This window comes from Alternaria hordeiaustralica, assembly GCF_023758085.1.
Source record: "Alternaria hordeiaustralica strain BMP 2776 chromosome Unknown scaffold_14, whole genome shotgun sequence".
Classification (NCBI taxonomy): Eukaryota; Fungi; Ascomycota; class Dothideomycetes; order Pleosporales; family Pleosporaceae; genus Alternaria; species Alternaria hordeiaustralica.
In genome coordinates, this window is record NW_026056786.1 from 574,374 (window position 1) to 592,326 (window position 17,953).

A 17,953-nucleotide genomic window follows, 5' to 3' on the forward strand; every position below is an offset into this window, starting at 1 on the left:
TTGTGCCCGCGCAGCTTCGTGTCGCAGAGCTTGGGGCTCTCGTCCAGTGCTAATCGGCTTCCAAATCAGTTTGTTTGAATAGAGTCATTGTGGGATAGAATATACCAGGTATGTATCCCTTCCTTTGGCATTCCGCGTCGTGCGCACGTCGTCGTCGCGCCCGTCTGCTGCGGCGGCGGGTCTGCGGCGGATCCAGGCTCTGCGATGTCGTGCATGTGTATGCAATTACCATGAGGCTGACGATGCTGGATAGGATATACCGCCCTTCTCCCGATAGATCTGCTTTGGGCATCGAGCTCCGCGTCGCGTAATTCTCTAGACAAAGTTCTGTTAACTAGGTAAGCAGAGTCAGCCTTTCTTTCTTTCTTTTCCTTACTGCAGCTGCTCTCTTCGGTGTGAGCGTCCCTGCATACGGTTCTCAGGCGCGCTGTTCGGGGGCGAGTGGTGTTGTGGAAGATGTCGGGGTATGTACCGGCGTTGGCGGAGTTGAGGTTGTGCGGGAGCAGGTCAGCGCCGTCAACACCACGCACTGCATCACGACTCTGGACATGCAGAAGCACCCTATTCGCCTCGGAAGAGTCTCTGTAGGGTGTTCTGACGGGTAGAGCCGCTTGCATCAAGTTCTCGGGGGTGTCCAGATGGTGTGTGTGGGCGGGGCGACAGCAAGCCAACTCTCCTGAGCATTGTCACTCGAACAGCAGCATCATCTCATTCTACGTTCCTACGAGGAGGATCATTGGGAGCAATTCAAGCTTTCTGCTGTCTTCATCCTGTTATTCTTCAGCGTGGCCTCTTCCTGGCCCCTATGTTCATTGCTAAGACGACTGGCCGACAGTAATCTCTAAAGCCATCCGTGCACGGCGTTCCTGCCTCGAGCATCGCCAACGGTCTTTCCTCCAGCGCTTCAAGGCGGTAATCAAGCCAGCTGACTGTCGCATTTCGGTGCTGGCTCGTAAAACCCCGCTGCTGGCGTCGTTTTCTGCTTCCTTCTTCCTCCACCACCATCTTTCCCATCATCTCACTCCCACAACCCTCACCACGCCCTGCATCCGATTCTGCTTGCAGGAGCGGTTGCTTCACGGCTTTCTACAACCCCTAAACGTCCTGAAGTGCCGCATCAGCACCATACACGCTGTCTTCAGGTCGTCAAGTACGCATCTAGCGATAGACACATCTGCTTCCGAAATCTACAGTCCAGGTATGTATTCTCATCTCATCTCATCTCACCACCTTCCGCTTCTCGGGCACGTCCGGCGCTCCCATTGTTTGCATCGTGGTCTGGCCGCATGCCATCAGAGAGCCCCGCCCTTCACCTACGCTGGCTGGCCACCTTCACCGTTTGCCCCCACGTATGCCCTCACGTCTACCTTCACCGCTGCCTTTACCTCTCTCACCCTTAATACCCCGCTCCTTATCGCCCCTTCTGATGACGTCGGCGCTAACATATTGCGCGTTTGCGATTAGAGGTGAAGGAGACATAAAGACACACCACCTGCCTAGACATTACATCTTCTCACACCCTCGACCACGCAACATAGCATCTATCCTGTGCATCACAGACATCTTCCGTGTGCAGGTAGTGTGCATCAAGACACCCCCCTATTCATCCCCATTCCAGCAACTCTTCAAGGTCCGTCCAGCCACTGTCCTGTCATCCATGACAAGGAGATCACTGACGTCTTCAAGGTAGACCATCCATGATGAGTAATAACCCTTACAACCGCGGCTTGACCGTCGGTGGTTCAGCGCTCGAGAAGTCGAAGTTGCAACTCCGACGTCCCACCCCTGACAGCGATGTCTTGGCGTCCAGCGACGACGACCGTGAGCACGTACCAGTCGTTACTCGCCCTGCGCAAGGCTCCTACCCTCTTGGAGTTCGACGTCCTTCCTCTGGTTGGCTCCAGGACATCCAGCCCAACCGGAAGTTCTCGCTGCCCTCGGTGTCGTTTGCCGGCTCTCAGCCCACTACGCCGTCACTGGAGCTGCCCCAACAATCGCGGCCTTCCACGTCGTCGTTCCCTTGGAATACGCCTAGCTTCAACGGTTTGAATCGCCCGAATAAAGAGATCGCTCCCTCCCCTACTTCTGCTTTTGCACCCACCGACAAGCCTATCCCCTCTCCCACCACAGTTGAAGGCGACGACGGTAACGGTATTGGCTTTTTGCTCAACCAGCAAGCTCCCAATCCCTTCCGCAAGGCTGTCCGTTCCCAGTCCTATAGCATAGGTCAAGGCGACATCGAGCACAGTCCCGTCAGCCGCTTCTCGCGTCAGCCAAACACCAGCGCCAACCTCCGCCACCGTCCGTCCAAGCCCAGCCTTCTTGGTGAGTCCGCTGTCGGCCTTTCACAGCTGCGTGAAGACGACGCCGACGAGATCGAGTCCTCCAACGGCTCAGAGCACGGAGTCCGCCTGCCCGCCGGTTACTGGGAGCGTGAGCAGAAACAAGCATTGCTCAAACAAGCCGCCATGGAGAACGCTCGCGCCCGCAGCAGGGCTACCTCCACTGGCTCCCCTGTCTCCCAGCTCCAGCAGCAGCGCCGCAAGACGACTGCCGGTCTGCGCAACACCTCGTACAACGCCGCCGGTGAGTATGCCATCGAAGAGCTCGACGACACTGAGCCTGCGGTCAACCGTCCTGCCCCAGGCCTTACCCGTCGCTTCAGCGAGCACGTCGGTGTCCTCAACCGTGATCACGAAGTCGAGATCGTGGACAGCCCTCAGAAGCCCCAGTGGACCACAGGCAACATCTCACCTGCTGAGATGGACCCCCTCGGCCGCCGTCATTCGTTCGCCCACTACGGTAGCTACAACTCAGCCATGCCGCTCTCAACCTTGAGCAACACTCAGGAAGAAGAGGAGGAGTACGTCTCACCCCGCCAGAGCCCACGTGGCAACAAGGACGACGAGCCCTTCGACGCCTCTGCCTACTTCACTGGCTACGGCCCGGCCTCGCGCGCTATCAACTCCTCCGCCATCTCGGCAGCTCACCCCGACCCTGTCGTGCCCAACATGGCCATGTCTGCTGGCAACCCCTACGCGGTCCCTCCTAGAATCGGAAACCCCACCCGCCGCTTGTACATTGTCACCTTCAAGTGCTCTCGTGCCGACATCTACTACCTTTACGACAACACCGGCCTCGAGATCCGTCGTGGCGACCTTGTCATCACCGAAGGCGACCGTGGATGCGACCTGGGCCAGATCACTCATGCCGACTTGACCATGGAGGAGGCTAAGAAGCTCAAGGTTGAGGCGAACGAGGAGCACTTCCGCTGGCTCGTCATGTTCTCTCAGTACTCCCTGGCCGGCACCCAGAACGACTCCGGCATGCTCGGCGCCCTCGCCCGTGCTAACGGATTCCCGAACCCCATGAGCCGTACCCCAGTGACTGCTTCGGGTGAGCCTGAACCGTTCAAGCCGAAGATGATCAAGCGTCTTGCTCAGGCCCATGAGATCTCTGCGCTACGTGAGAAGGAGGGTGGAGAGGCCAAGGCCAAGCGTCTCGGAGCTCAGAAGGCCGCTGACCACAAGCTGCCTATGGAGATCCTCGATGCTGAGTATCAGGCGTAAGTCAAACATGTTCATGTTGCTTTGATCATACTAACATCTTCAGTGATTACCACAAGCTCACCTACTTCTACTACGCCGAGTCGTATGTCAACTTCAACGAGCTCGTCACCGATCTCTTCAAGCAGTACAAGGTCCGCATCTGGATGTCGGCTGTCAACCCCGCCTCCGTCGTCAACCCTGCCGGCATGTCTCAGATCCCGCCGCCTTCTGCCATCGGTCCTGGTGCTATCATCACATCCAACAGCGGCAATGCTTCTTCCTCTGTCGGCCCTGGCTTCGGCTCCAACACTCACCGCCCGGCCCAGCAGTACGGTAAGTTTATCGTCGTCTCCTTGCTACGTGTGTATGATTGCTAACTATCTCTCAGGTCAAGCTCGCACCCAGGGCAACTACGGTAACTACGACGACGGCTTCCACGCGTTCTCCCACCAGATCCCGGCCTACCCTACCCAGCCCTCATACAACATGCAGCCTTGGGCCCACGGTCAGCAGATGCAGCAGCAGATGTACCGTAACTACTACCCCAACGTCACTGCGAGCGGCAGCCCGATGAACTATGGAGCTGGAGCCTACTATCCACCTTCGACTTACACTTCGTCATACGGTGGAGGGTATGGGCCTGCTACAACTACTGCTGGATACGCTGCCTCGCGCAACTACACCTCCAGTACCGGCCACGCCTTCGGTCATCAGCATCATAACGCGTACAACGGTGGCGCTTCGTACTCTGCTGGCGGTGGCTACACCAACGCCTACGCCAATGCCCAGTACACCTCAGCTGCTCCTGGAGGATACTATGGCGCCTCAGGAGGACGTGGTCGCCCCAACACTGGCGCTGACAGCACCTTGAATGGTGCTATGCACAACTTGTCTTTCGGTAATTGAAGACAGAATGGACTGTCAGGTCAAGTTCTCTTCAAGGTTTCTTTTCGGTTTTTGATCATTATATGGTATTTCCTTTTCATTTTCCTTTCACCCACGAGTTCAAGGTTTATGTAGACTGCCCGGCGAGGTAAGTCATTTTTCCTTCATGATTTTTCTTGATTTTTTTTGCTTTCACCACCAAAAATTCCCCATGAATGCGTGTATTTTAGTTATATATCATGCCTATATGGCGAAATGAGAATGCTTCTGGCACCAAAAAACTGTCTTTTGTGAATGTTGTGGTATCTGCCAGGCCTATGTATCAGGTTTGAGATGACCCTCCCAAAATCACTGAATACCTCCTGGCCTAATTTTCATGAAGTGTTTCAACACCTTGACTACCTCCCGGCACCCCAGAGATAAAATCCCTGAAGCCCGTGGGCTGATTGAGTACCTCCCGGCCTATATTTCAGGATCTTTCTGTAAACTAAAAATGTGATGTCGCCTTCACGCCTACCTCAAATATTGACACCGGATGGCACCTTCCTCACCAATCTGCCATACCATCTCACCTTTTCACATACCAACCCTACCATCTCAACCATGGCGCGCCGACATGCCTCACCCGCGCCTGAGAGCCAGCAGATGCTTTCACTCAGTCGTCTTCTCGAGAAGCCAAGGAAAGATGACGCTCCGATGCAGGAATTCCGCGCCACGATGAATGCCGATCAGAAGAAGTACAACGCACTACTAGCACAGCGAAAGCTCCAAGCGTGAGTCAATCTCTCATCATCTGCAATGCTACTCTAACAGCTACTTTAGCGAGAAGGAAGCAGAGCGCCGTCGCGAAGAACTCACCTCCACCGTCTTCGAAGCCCTGCAAACCCCCAACCGACCAGCAAAGGGCAAGCCCGAAACCTTCGCAGGCACACAAATCGCAGGCAACGCAGTCTACACCTCCGTCACCAGCGTCCTACGCGCATCCGAGGCCCTCGTCAACGAATACCAGAGACTAGACGGCATGATTGCGAAACTACGAGAAGAGCAGCCCGACACTATTGCAGACACATGGAAGCAGGACATCGAGGACACGGACAAGCAGCTCAAGAAGGGCGCGAGAGTTGCGCTGAGAAATGTCAAGAAAGTGCTGGGAGCGGATGTGGAGGACTCTGTGATGACGGACGAAGACGGCGATGTGGATATGGAACGAGGCGAGAAGGTTGAGCTGAACTATGAGCTGCAGAAGAGTCTCAGGTATGCGGAGAGAGGTGTTAAGAGGATGGTTAAGGGATTGCCGGTGAGTGATGGCTGTTAGGTATGAGCGGTATTGTGGTGTTCAAGGCGACGTGTGGGTGGGCACGAGGAACGAAGCTTCAAATGGCGATGGTTCAGACAAGCCGTGGTAACAATGCAGACACCAGCAATCGACGGATCTTCAAGAACTTCCTAATTCGGAGTATACATCGAACAGAGCAGGACACCAGACTCCAACCCGCGCAAGAGCAAGTTCTGAGCATGGTTCATGGATGAAAGTACAGATCTACAAGCTTTATCGCTCTACTCTCGTCGCATGCAGCCAGACGAGAACATCGCCTCTGCACTTTCCCAAGATTTGGTGTTCGCATCTCCTCCGTCAGGCTCGGCGGGGCCATGTTCTTCTGACCGACTCGTGTCAGGCTGCGCGTTGCCTCGTCAAGCTAGCGCCTCGCACGGCCCCGCCCACACAGTGCGAAATACCTGTCGTATCATCTTTTCGCAACCTCCAGCACGACAGCGTCGACAATCTACTAACCAACAGTCAAGGTACGTCCCTCCAATATTGCTGAATCTCGCCGACTCTATACTAACAATACCGCAGATGGGTGCCCTCAAGTGTAAGCGCACACCGAACACCGCAATTGCCCGCTCGTAGCTGATCCGCCGTAGATGTCGAAGAACTTCAGAAGAAGAAGCAGTCGGACATGATGCGCTTCTTGATGCGCGTTCGCGTACGTATAACCGATTGAGCTGGACAAAGGACTCTGCTAACATTGCAACAGTGCTGGGAGGTATGATTATCCCGAGACCCATGTCTCAATTGGTGTACTCGTTGAACTTTGCTGAGAGTGCATCGATAGCTTCGCCAACTTAAGGTCATCCACCGCGCAAGCCGCCCCTCGCGCCCCGACAAGGCCCGCCGTCTCGGATACAAGGCCAAGCAGGGTTACGTTATCTACCGCATCCGCGTCCGCCGTGGAGGTCGCAAGAGGCAGGCTCCCAAGTACGTGCAATCGTCATCTTGAACAAGAGGACTATGCTAACATTATGTTCTAGGGGCGCCACCTACGGTACGCAAGACGCAACCGAATTGCTATGGAACAAAAAACTGACAATCGAACAGGAAAGCCTACCAACCAGGGTATCAACCAGCTCAAGTACCAGCGCTCTCTCAAGTCCACCGCTGAGGAGCGTATCGGCCGCCGCTGCGCCAACTTGCGCGTGCTCAACTCCTACTGGATCAACCAGGACTCGACCTACAAGTACTACGAGGTCATCTGCGTCGACCCCCAGCACAAGGCCATCCGCCGCGATCCTCGCATCAACTGGATCACAAAGGCCGTCCACAAGCACCGCGAGGCTCGTGGTCTCACCGCCACCGGCAAGAAGAGCCGTGGTCTTGGCCGTGGACACAAGTTCAACAACACCACTGCTGGAAGGAGGAAGACCTGGAAGAGGCACAACACCCTCTCCCTCTGGCGCTACCGTTAAATGCATTGAGCATATGGTGTGCTTGGTGCAACGTCTGGTCGATTGTTTTCAGCGTATGGGCTGGCGTGAATGGCATAGGGTGTCCTGGGCTACGTAGCTTCCTAGCAGCAAAAAAGCTGTCAGGACTTTCAAAATCATACCGGATTCATGATCTTTACGAAGATAACACTTCAGTTTTTATCTATTGCAATGTGAAATGTTGAGATCAGATGTGAAGACGCTGCTGCGGTTATGGAAGGCGTCGTATTGACCGTGTTCGGAGGAGCGAGTATGCCTTGCTATAGCCAAGAACGAATACAGGACTTTCACATGGGTGGCTGACCGGTACCGGTATTGGTAAGACAGCTGCACCATCGACGTCAGACGTACGGCAAAACCAAGATTAATGCGCTGTACTCGCTGTGACCTTTTCCGTGCATGCTTGGATGATTGCGACATAGATGATATTCGAGAGCCCAGAAGGAATTAACACAGGGTTCTTCTCGTGGCCAGGTCGGGCGTTGCTAAGCGTTGCCGTAGGCCCCTCTCAGCCAAAACATCAGCCCAAAACACATGCAAAGCACCTCGCCAGCGCAACAAGCGACCGCAGCTCCAATAGACGCAAAGGGTAACCACACCTCTCTGCAACACTGACGACATGCGGCTGACAGGGTGAGAAATCCAGACTTTTGCTGTTTCCGTGGTTCAGCTTCCATTACACAATGTGCCGACGTCCACGCGCAGCCAGCATCATCTGAGCAGCACTGCCCTGCCACACGACAAGGCAGTCAACGGGCAACCCCCACCAGGCTGCTTGACGACTAGAGCTGCCTACAAGGGCAGAGTGCGCGCACAGTGCAACCTCCCGCCAGCCTCTTCACTCCCGTCTCTTCGCGAATACCGCCGCCATGGTCAAAGCCGATGCCACGCGAAACTACTATGCCGACCTGAAGGTATCCCCGACGGCCAGCGAGAACGAGATCCGCAAGGCTTTCCGAACGCTGGCGCTACAGTACCACCCAGATCGGAACCCCGGGCGCGAAGCCGAATTCGTCGTCCGCTTTCAAGAGATCCAGGCCGCACACGAGATACTATGCGATGCCAGCCTACGAGCCAAGTACGACGCCGATAGAAGGAAATACCGCAATGTATCTGCTCCTGGCCACACGCCCAACACACCGCGAACGAGACCGCCGCCGCCTCCGAGAAATGCATACACAACAACCACCCCACAAGGCTCGTACTATCGCGCACCTCCGCCGAAACCGCAGCCGCAAGCCCAGCGCCCTCCCCCACCGCAGCAACACCACAGCACATACAACACGGGTGCGGACAGGTTCTCGGGCAGGAACTTCCGCGCGCCACCAACAGCGCAACGACCGGACACAAAGGCCAGGGACGCAGAGGCTCGCGCGAATGTCTTCACGGCATGGCAAAAGATGAAGCAGCCACGGGGTGAGGACCCTCGGCAGCACAACCCAAGCGCCCAGAGCAGTCCGCACACCAATCCGCAGAACAACCCCAATGGCACCCCCTTTGGCCGCAGTCAGAGCACCAGGGTCCCATCGTCCAAGACTGGGTTTGACCCATCAACACCAGGCGTCGATGAAGGCCAGGCACGGTCAGCGTATAGGAACTATGCCCGTCCGGCTCCAACCCCACCCATGTCCACGACTCCTGATATGGATAGCCATGCCGACGACGTCCCATACTCAGAGGCCAACCGTGTTCGCACACCATATCACTCCCATGTAGCAGGCGAGCGTACCTCCATGTTCGAAGGCCTTGGACGGTCGTCCAGTGTGCGCAACTCACCAACACACTCGCACCGAGCAAGTTATTCGCAAGATGGGGGCGCTTTCTCAGACTCGGGTCGCAGAACACAAGGGAAGAAGGCCAGCGCGAAGCCGAACCCATTCGCTCATGGATACCCCGACTCTAGCGACGAAGAATCCGACTCGGAAGCGTCCAACATTGGCAACAAACACCGTGACCCTCCTCCGCCACCTCAAACGACAAGACCGCCTCCGCCAACCTGGTCAGAAGGTAACTTCACGACTCCTGATCCGAAACGACAGAGCAATGGCGTGCCAGGGAACATACCCAACAGCTTCAAGAGCAGGAGTGAAGAAAGCATCAACTTGAAATTCTCGCCTTCGGACTGGCATGGCAAGTTCGAAGGCAGTGGCAGTTACTTTGCTCCTAACATGCAAAAAGGTGCCAACGGAAAAGGCCGAGCCTCTCCAACCCGCGGCAGATCACAGCGAAATGCGACAGACCGCAACCCCTTCAGCACGCGGCCGATGGACCCGCCTCCCGTTGCGCCCAACGGACAGCCAATACCTCCTCCTCCACCGGGACCACCACCGGGTATCAACTTCGCCCCACCTAAGATGGCGCCACACACTGCCAAGTTCAGTCCTCAAGCCTGGCAGGAGACGTTCAAGGATCCGAACTGGGTATACAACCAGGAGAAGGAGACATCGCCGCGTCGGCCATCAGAGGCTACGAAACGTCCAAAGGCCGCGCGAAAGGCTTCGGTACAGCAGAACGGAGCGTCGAAGCCTCAGGAATCAACCGACTCGGCGAGATCCAAGTACCAGGCCTTTGCAGAAGAGCCCGCAAATGGTGATGTAGATGCCATGGATATCGACCCTGTCCCACCACCAAGCGCGAAGCCTGCAAAGAAGGGAACGCGAACATCGCCGAGGTTGAACACGGCAGGTGCAGGGGCGACGCCGAATGGCTCTGCTACTGCACCTTCTTCTGCGACCACTGCAAACCCACCAGCCGAAGGACTGAACGGTCTTGGTCCAGACATGATCAATCCAGTCGTGGAGCCTCAAAACAACGGACTTTCCGGCTTGGGATCTGTAATGGATGCTCTCCCTTTCCCTTCTGGCGCATCCAGCTCACATCCCATCAAGACAAACGCTGCAAAGAATCTTAAGTATCCAGAGATACCTCGTGCACCTATTCCACCTACCAAGCTGGATGTGGCTTCCGTGAACACGTACTTCGACCACATGGGCGTCTATGTCAAATCCTACAGAGCCTACTGTCAAACCCTTACTAGCCACTTTGCTGCGCGGAGCAGCGAGATGGAAGATTTGGATCATCACTTCATCCACCAGCGCGGCGAGACCACCAGGGGAATTGGGTTTGCGAGCTACATGGCCAAGATGGAAGAGGACGAAAGTGTCATGGAGACATGGAAGCTCGCGCAGGAAAAGCACATTACTGCGCTGCAGCAGTGTGCCGATGTGCGGAACAAGACCATGAAGTTGTACCAGACCCTACAGACCTGAGCCTGGCGCTTTGTCGCTTGCTTGAGTTTGCAGGTGTGCTGACGTGTCCTAGAGCGGCCCGTTGCCAAGGGGAGGGCAGACGCCGGGACCTTCATGACGTTGTCGAAGAGCTGCAGGAGTTCACTTTGAAAGAGACGCAGTCCGTTCCTACACATGCGGCATCTTCACGCCGACGCACGTCTAGTTCAGTTCTTGGTATGAGGATCTCGAGTGCCTTTCGCACTGCTGCACGCAGTCCGCCGAATATGGACGGCGGTATCGAGATCTTGACAGGTAGAAGTGCGCCAAAACCCCAGCCACTGCTGTCGAGGAAGAAGAAGTATCACGTTCTTGGGTAGCGATGGCGTTTGGGCTGAGCATTTAATACCCCCGATGCAGCTTCCAGGTTGCGACGTCGTTGGATGTCTTCACGGCTGTGCATGTGTAATTGTAGTAATATAGATATCGGTCATGGTATAAAAAGCAGGAACCCTACAACGTAGTCTTTGGATACACGTAACAACTTCTTACCCTGCATGTCACCCGCGCCCTGGATCTGCATCTTGCGCGAACTTGACTCCCGCGGTTGCAGCGCATGACGCCCGCCGACCCGAGGCAGATTAGCATTTAGCACTAGAAGCACGCGCTTGTGCGGGCGGAAGAATAGACGGCTAAACAGCACGCCGAACTTCCATCCATCTCTTCATCCACAGCGGACACCATTGTACCGCGATTGAGCAATACTAAGTGGTACGACCGTCTTGGATCCAACTGCAATTTGCTTGGCTTCAGGATAGCCGTCCCGCCGGGTAAATAGGAGAGCGGCTGGCGGCATCGTGGGGCAGACTACCCCTCCATTCATAAGGGCCCATGGGGAAGGGCAACGTATAGCTATATAACATTGCTGCTTTTTTCAATTCAACTATCTATCTCAACATCAAATCCAATCAAAACTGAAAAACATACATACACACAAACAATCATGGCAGACAAAGAACCAATCGTAACCCACGTCTTCACGGCAGACCCCTCAGCCCACGTCTTCAATGGCAAACTCTACGTCTACCCCTCGCACGACCGCGAGACAGACATTGCCGACAACGACAACGGCGACCAATACGACATGAACGACTACCACGTCTTCAGCATGGAAGAAGTCGGCGGCCCCGTCACCGACCACGGCGTAGCCCTCAAGCAAGAAGACATTCCCTGGGTGCAAAAACAACTCTGGGCCCCTGACGCCGCAACCAAGAACGGGAAATACTACCTCTTCTTCCCAGCCCGCGATAAGGAGGGTATTTTCCGTGTGGGTGTTGCGAGCGGCGATAAGCCAGAGGGCCCGTTTAAACCGGAGGCTGAACCTATCAAGGGTAGTTTCAGTATTGATCCGGCGAGTTTTGTGGATGAGGATGGGGAGGCGTATTTGTATTTTGGCGGGATTTGGGGTGGGCAGTTGCAGTGTTGGAAGACGGGGGAGTTTGTCCGTGAGGACTACGAGACTATGGAGGCGTCGTCTGGACCGGCGCTCTGCGCGAAGGTAGCGAAGCTCTCGGATGACATGACGACTTTCACCTCGGAGGTCAAGGATGTTGTTATCCTTGACGAGGCGGGCCAGCCTATTCAGGCGGAGGATCACGACAGGAGGTTCTTTGAGGCGGCGTGGATGCACAAGTATAACGGGAAGTACTACTTCTCGTACTCGACGGGCGATACGCATTTCCTTTGCTATGCGATTGGAGAGAGCCCGCTTGGGCCGTTTACGTACGGCGGACGCATTCTGGAGCCGGTGATTGGGTGGACGACGCATCACAGTATTGCGGAGTTCAAGGGGAAGTGGTATTTGTTTTACCATGATAGCAGTTTGAGTAAGGGGGTTAACCATCTGCGGTGTGTCAAGATTAGGGAGATTGTGTATGATGAGCAGGGCAAGATTAAGCTTGCGGAGAGTCAGCCGAAGGTTATGTAAGGGGTTGGTTGCGTTGCGTTGCGTTGCTATGTAGGATGGATGCTAGGATGGGAGGATGGGAACCAGCTCCACCAAAAGAACTTCTTTATCCAACTCCATTTTCCGCGTCGTTCAACAGGATACATTCCCTGCTTCACGGGTTCCTCCTCCATTGTCGACAATGACACATCATCTCTCACTTCCTCACACCTCCTCTTCCTCTCCACTGCCCTCTGAATCTTGCCCTGCCGTCTCTCCTTCTTTCTCCGCTCTATCTCACCCAACCTCACCCTAATCTCTCTCGCCAAAGGACACGTCAAACACCTCTCCCCCTCGTCTTCCTCCTCAGAAACCACAACCCCCTCCCCCCTCCCCAAAACCCTCTCCACCTCAACCCCCGCCTCCCAAGCCCCCCACCCCACCATCTCCATATTCCTCACAAACCACATCCTAAACTGCTCATCCGGCAACTCGCAAAACGGCGCCGGAAACTGCTCTTTCCTGATCTGCGGATTAGACAGTATATTGCCCATTTCCGGCACTAATCCCGCTCCCTGAATGCGGTTTCTCGTCCAGCTAGTGCCGATGGAAGAGACACTAGCCGGTACATTGGATTTCTGATACCGAACCAGTTTATCGATGCGGAAATCCCCGAATTGAGGGTATATGGGTCCGTCGCGGTATTCCGTCTTTTTTATTAGGAGAAGGGGGAATGTGGTGGGGGACTGGAAGGGCATTTCGACTAGTCCGCTTGCTTCCAGCTTTTTGGAGGGGAGGATGCCGCGGGGGTTGAGGGTGTAGTAAGCGGAGTCTTTGTATACGTGTTTTTCGCCCTTCCATACTGGGGGCGACGCGACGGAGTCTGTTTTCCAGGAGGGTGGTTTCGAGAGGAAAAGGTTTTTGCTGATGGGGGCGTAGATGTTTGACAGGGCTTCTGCGTGGAGAGGGGTTGTGGAGAAGTTTGGGGTGTGGAGGCGGCGGGTGGTGGGTAGGCCGGTTTTGGGTGGTGTGGTGGACATTTTGGGAAGTGCTACGGTAGTGCTTGACGGTTTTGGTAAGAGTAGTAGTAGTGAGAAGTTTTGGAGTTGAGAAGATATGTGATGCTTGGAAGTATGTCCGGCATATTAAATATATATTTCGTGTCAAGTTCATGTTGTGGCACATTGCTCATAACTTTCCGTGGTTGAGTTAAGTGGGTTGGCCAGTCATGTCTCTCCTAATAGTATCAACTGCACTTCTTTCGAGGATTTGTAGGATACGTCACTCTTTCTCTTTCCCAACCAGGGTAGCGACTTATCCTCAGAGGTCATTCGCTTGGTGCAAGAACGTGGCTACTGTTGTTGCCTACCCTACGTATCCACTCTGCCGTCTAATACCCAGAACTACTTGAGATGCTCCAAGCCCTATCAAACCCACCCCAGATGTCAGCACACCCACAACGTCGTCTCGTGACATATCCCACCCATGCTCGCCCTGTCCGTCCCTTCACTCAAGCACACTAAACGCATGTATCATAATGTAGCCTCCCCATCTCCCAATGATGAATCGTCTGGTCAACCCCATGTTCCCCGTCTCGAAACTTGCATACTGGATGCTTGCCTCCGCAGTCATCCCGATGACAGGCATGTCCAAAACGACAGGCATGTCCAAAATAGCAGTGAATTCTCCGACAAGCAGCGCCATCTAGACAAGGCTTTATCTGACATATGAAACGCAAGACGCTCATCATGTTTTCGCTGATATCGCTATGATCGAACGGACATTCGGCATCATCACATCCGTGGGAGCCCAGATGGAAGTTGTTGCAGCATCGCTGGCCCCCGTTCCCGTCTACATGAGCGCTAAGCTCGTCGAAACAAGGTGCTGTCGGTGCCGATATGATGGGTGTGTCGATACGCTGATTGGAAGCGTTGATTGGGACGTAGCCGGGTATAGACTGTATGATAGCTTTCTTGTGGTTCGTCCTGAGGAAAAGTAATCCTGGCCAGATCATACTAGCCATGAGAACGAATTTGCGCTCCGTGTCATTGATTGATGCAGCCAATCTCTCTGCGAAAGGGTATTGTTAGTCATACTAAGTGCTTCGTCGCAATACCGACTTACCATCGCGAGCTCGGACTAGACCCCCGCGCCCATCCACGGACACGATTTTGCAGTCTTGGAGCTCAGCTAAGTCGCTCTTGAACTTGGCCATTGGGTCCACGGCACCAGCCTTCGTCTCCAAGACGTAGGCATTCACTTTCAAACGACAGGAGTCCAAATCCAGATCTCCGCTGCTCTTGTAGTATCGCTTAACAGTTGCGCGCATGGCGAGCTCCAGTGCTTCGGCATCAGTGGCTCTCCCTTCATCTCTTCGAACAAGTTCGACATAGAGATTCAAAGATGCGTCCTTAAGCGACAGGAAACTGAGTGCGTCGATGAAGATCTCCACATAGGGTTCGCTAGCCATGGTTGAATTGCTGTAGAAACAGGGAATAGATCTGATTCTTATATTAGCGTGGCAGGTGAGCTGGGCATAGGTCTTGTCCAGATGACACGCGACGCTTCTGACCAAGACCACTACCACTGCTGCGTCTATTCCAGCCCGTGCTGCCCTTGATGTCTGAGCATGCAGGCTATGCCTTTCCCTTTCCCAAGGCTACAAGAGATACAACAAAAGTGACAGGACGATACTACCATATTTTCGAAACATCATGAAATTGCGTCTAGAGCGGCATGTTCTATCAAACAACAGACCCATCCACCCAACAAACAGAAAGGAAAAGACGGCGAAGGCCCGGGATATATAACAGATAAAAGAAACCCTCCCTACTAACAATATCTTACACACTCCTCCACAACATTCCACCTCTTCCTCCTCCTCTCAACCTTCTTCTCTTCTCCAGCCTCCATATCCTGAAGCTCCTTCAACTTCTCAAAGTCAATACTCTCCTTCTCCTTCTGCTCGTTTTTCTCTTTAGCCTCCTGTTCCAACTTGACCAACTCTTCTATATCCTTAAGTCGCGCTTCTTCTTGCTTTTGCCGATGGTCCTCTTGTTCGTTGAGGCGGCCTTGCTCGTTGTCCTGCTCGAGCTCATGAAGCCACACACCCTTGCCATCGTTGAAAACTTCCTTGAGTTGGGGTAGCGTGCCGCAAACACCGTCGACTTCGCCCCAGGGTAGCCAGGTTTGCTCGGCTTCGGTCCATATGCCGCCTCGTCCGCCGCGGTTGTCCCAGTAGCGATCGCCGCCGACAAGGTGGTTGTGGTAGCCATCTGAAGATTGGGGCGCGCGGAAGTAGTTTCTCAACATGGCGCGTTTGTGGTCGGAGTACCACAGGTTGTCCCAGGTTATGTTGGCGGCTGGTGGACGCTCGCCGCTCGAGTGCGAGGAGCTGCTGAGGATGATGGCGGGGACGGAACCGGAGTAGGTGTTCTGGATCAGGGGAATGCTTTCCCAGGGTAGTTTCCGGCTGGGTAAGCCATCGAGCTCCAACGTAAACTCTAGGTTGTCAATGTATGCTGGCTTCTCGTTGGGGGACGGGTTGTGCTCGACGAAGTCAGGGCGCCAGAATGGGGTCTTGGTCTCGTTGAGTGCGGTAGGAAGGGTGAGGTAACGAGTGTCTGAGTCGGAGCGACTGTATTGCGATAAGTCGGTCGAGTTGTCGTGTAGAAGAGGCGCAAGTTCGTCTTCGACGCAGTAGTCCAGAGGTTGGAAGAGCGCGTGGGTATAGTCTAAACCGACAGAAAACTCATGACGTGTAGTGTTCGAGAACTCAGCGCTGGCACGCTCCAGTCTTCGCTTGGCTTCTGACGTGCTCGCTCTGCCCGTGAGGTATTCTTTGACTTTGGTACCCGTGTGCTTCGATGCCACTTCCTCCGCATCTCTGCCCAGTTGCTGCTCAGCGAAGAGAGTCGCGAATACCGACTGAACGGTCTGGGACTGACTTCTCCCCTCCATAAACTTCTCCAGAGCAAACTGGTAGAGCATCTTCAAGTCGCTGGCCGGACCCATGACCATTTTGGAGTGGATGAACTTCGCTGGGGTATCTGATATGCGTCGACCGTTCTCGCTTCCGTAGGTGTTGTCCGAGAGTATCGATTGAGGCACATACTTGCACGCCATGTCGTCATTCTCGCAGATCTTCTCTGCGCCGAACACGATTGTCTGGTTGAACTTCTGGTAGCCTTCCTTGTTAACGCCATACTTCTTCAGCAGCCGCATGTTGGCGTCTGCCAACAGCCTCTTATACTGCGTGACAATCACATCGCTTGGCAGCTGGAACATCGAATGTTGTCCGTCCACGATGAGAACCAAGTCATGGTCCTTGACCAGCTTCTCATTGCTCAGGTAATGCAGCGTGCTGTTCAGTGTGTCCCTGTCCCACTTGATGTCCGACTCATATGGCTTGTGTAGCTGTACCGCAGTCGGTGGAGGGTAGTGGAGTAGCATAGCAGACAGAGTCGTCTTGCAGAAGCCATCGGTGTCGCGCTCGGCAGGCATAAGGAGATGGAAGTTGGGCGTCGTCTTCTTGAGTTTCGGCGGGACGTGGTCGAGTTCGCCATTCTCGATCTGCAGCGTCGTGTTCGAGGGAGTCCTGAACGGCGAGTGTACGATGTCGGGCAAGGGCTGGAGATACGGTCGCCATGGGTAGTACGAGGAGAAGTTGTGGTATCGTGAAGATATGGCCTGTTGGAGTTAGCTTGGACCTCGCTGATGACGTTCAAGTCTTGCGGGGTATGCCGCATATCTCGACGTCGTCTTCTCTGGTCTGTATCAGGTTGAACGTACCTCATGATTCCTCATACCCGTCAGTCCAAGCAGAACCGTGAGAAGTGCAATCGTCAAGACCATCATCCTGCCTCTTCGCGTGCACGCCCATTGCACGGCGGCACTTCCAAACTCTTTGGGCGACTGTGTCGGAGACATTGGCAATGCCAGCATTGCATCGCCTGCCATGGTGGGTGTGGAAAGGAAAGAGCGATTCGACGACCTGTGACTCCCTCGCTCGAAGCGGAAGTGGTCATACTTGGTCGACGGCCAGGTGGGACGCGCCTTCTGTATCCCCTCTGTGTGCCTTCCGTCTGGTGTCCCTGCGTCCCAAACGCCAGGGTCTCAACACGGATAGTCGTCGTCACACGTCACGGTCCGATCAAGAACGCGCGTAATCTCCACTGAGTTGCAGTTCTCTGTTTCGAAACAATGCCGCTGCCATTCTGCACGCGCGCGCCATGGTATCTCCATAGTTGCGTGAAACATGCTGGAAACGTCTTGTGTGTAACACTTACATTTCTCAGAAGGAAGTTGAGTTCAAGAGAAAGTCAGCCATGGACACGATGATAGGTGTACCCCTGTCTGTCGCGTCGCGTCGCTAATCTCAAGGCGGGCTAGAGGCGGAGCCGCTTCGGCAGTCTTTGCTTTGCAGATCCGATGGATCATCAGGAACACTCGTCATAATTGCCGCTGCACATGGCTGTTCGCATGTGAACTACGTGGGGATCCGCTTATGATTGCTGTAGCTTGGGCAACATCTCCAACAATCATCTGAAGAGATTTCAGGAGCTGCAAATCGATGCACCTAC

General features: G+C 54.6%; 6 protein-coding genes across 6 annotated transcripts; 4 read left to right on the top strand and 2 right to left on the bottom strand.

Annotated features, from left to right (window-relative positions):
* Positions 1-1,697: 1,697 nt before the first annotated feature.
* On the top strand, positions 1,698-4,454 carry J4E84_007007 (uncharacterized protein; the record flags this gene model as incomplete). The annotated part of the gene is made up of 3 exons (XM_049389594.1): positions 1,698-3,565; positions 3,613-3,881; positions 3,937-4,454. 3 exons carry the CDS (start codon positions 1,698-1,700, stop codon positions 4,452-4,454), a joined length of 2,655 nt encoding a protein of 884 aa, XP_049242787.1.
* A 582-nt stretch (positions 4,455-5,036) lies between these two features.
* Positions 5,037-7,181, top strand: J4E84_007008 (uncharacterized protein; the record flags this gene model as incomplete). Its single annotated transcript, XM_049389595.1, has 7 exons — positions 5,037-5,206; positions 5,256-5,730; positions 6,292-6,307; positions 6,360-6,421; positions 6,551-6,693; positions 6,747-6,760; positions 6,814-7,181. 7 exons carry the CDS (start codon positions 5,037-5,039, stop codon positions 7,179-7,181), a joined length of 1,248 nt encoding a protein of 415 aa, XP_049242788.1.
* Positions 7,182-8,068: 887 nt separating this feature from the next.
* J4E84_007009 (uncharacterized protein) lies at positions 8,069-10,468 on the top strand (the record flags this gene model as incomplete). The annotated part of the gene is made up of 1 exon (XM_049389596.1): positions 8,069-10,468. One exon carries the CDS (start codon positions 8,069-8,071, stop codon positions 10,466-10,468), a length of 2,400 nt encoding a protein of 799 aa, XP_049242789.1.
* Positions 10,469-11,429: 961 nt separating this feature from the next.
* J4E84_007010 (uncharacterized protein) lies at positions 11,430-12,413 on the top strand (the record flags this gene model as incomplete). The annotated part of the gene is made up of 1 exon (XM_049389597.1): positions 11,430-12,413. One exon carries the CDS (start codon positions 11,430-11,432, stop codon positions 12,411-12,413), a length of 984 nt encoding a protein of 327 aa, XP_049242790.1.
* Positions 12,414-12,439: 26 nt separating this feature from the next.
* Positions 12,440-13,411, bottom strand: J4E84_007011 (uncharacterized protein; the record flags this gene model as incomplete). Its single annotated transcript, XM_049389598.1, has 1 exon — positions 12,440-13,411. One exon carries the CDS (start codon positions 13,409-13,411, stop codon positions 12,440-12,442), a length of 972 nt encoding a protein of 323 aa, XP_049242791.1.
* Positions 13,412-15,203: 1,792 nt separating this feature from the next.
* Positions 15,204-17,330, bottom strand: J4E84_007012 (uncharacterized protein; the record flags this gene model as incomplete). Its single annotated transcript, XM_049389599.1, has 2 exons — positions 15,204-17,060; positions 17,163-17,330. The coding sequence occupies 2 exons, from the start codon at positions 17,328-17,330 to the stop codon at positions 15,204-15,206; spliced, it is 2,025 nt and encodes a 674-aa protein (XP_049242792.1).
* Positions 17,331-17,953: the final 623 nt, after the last annotated feature.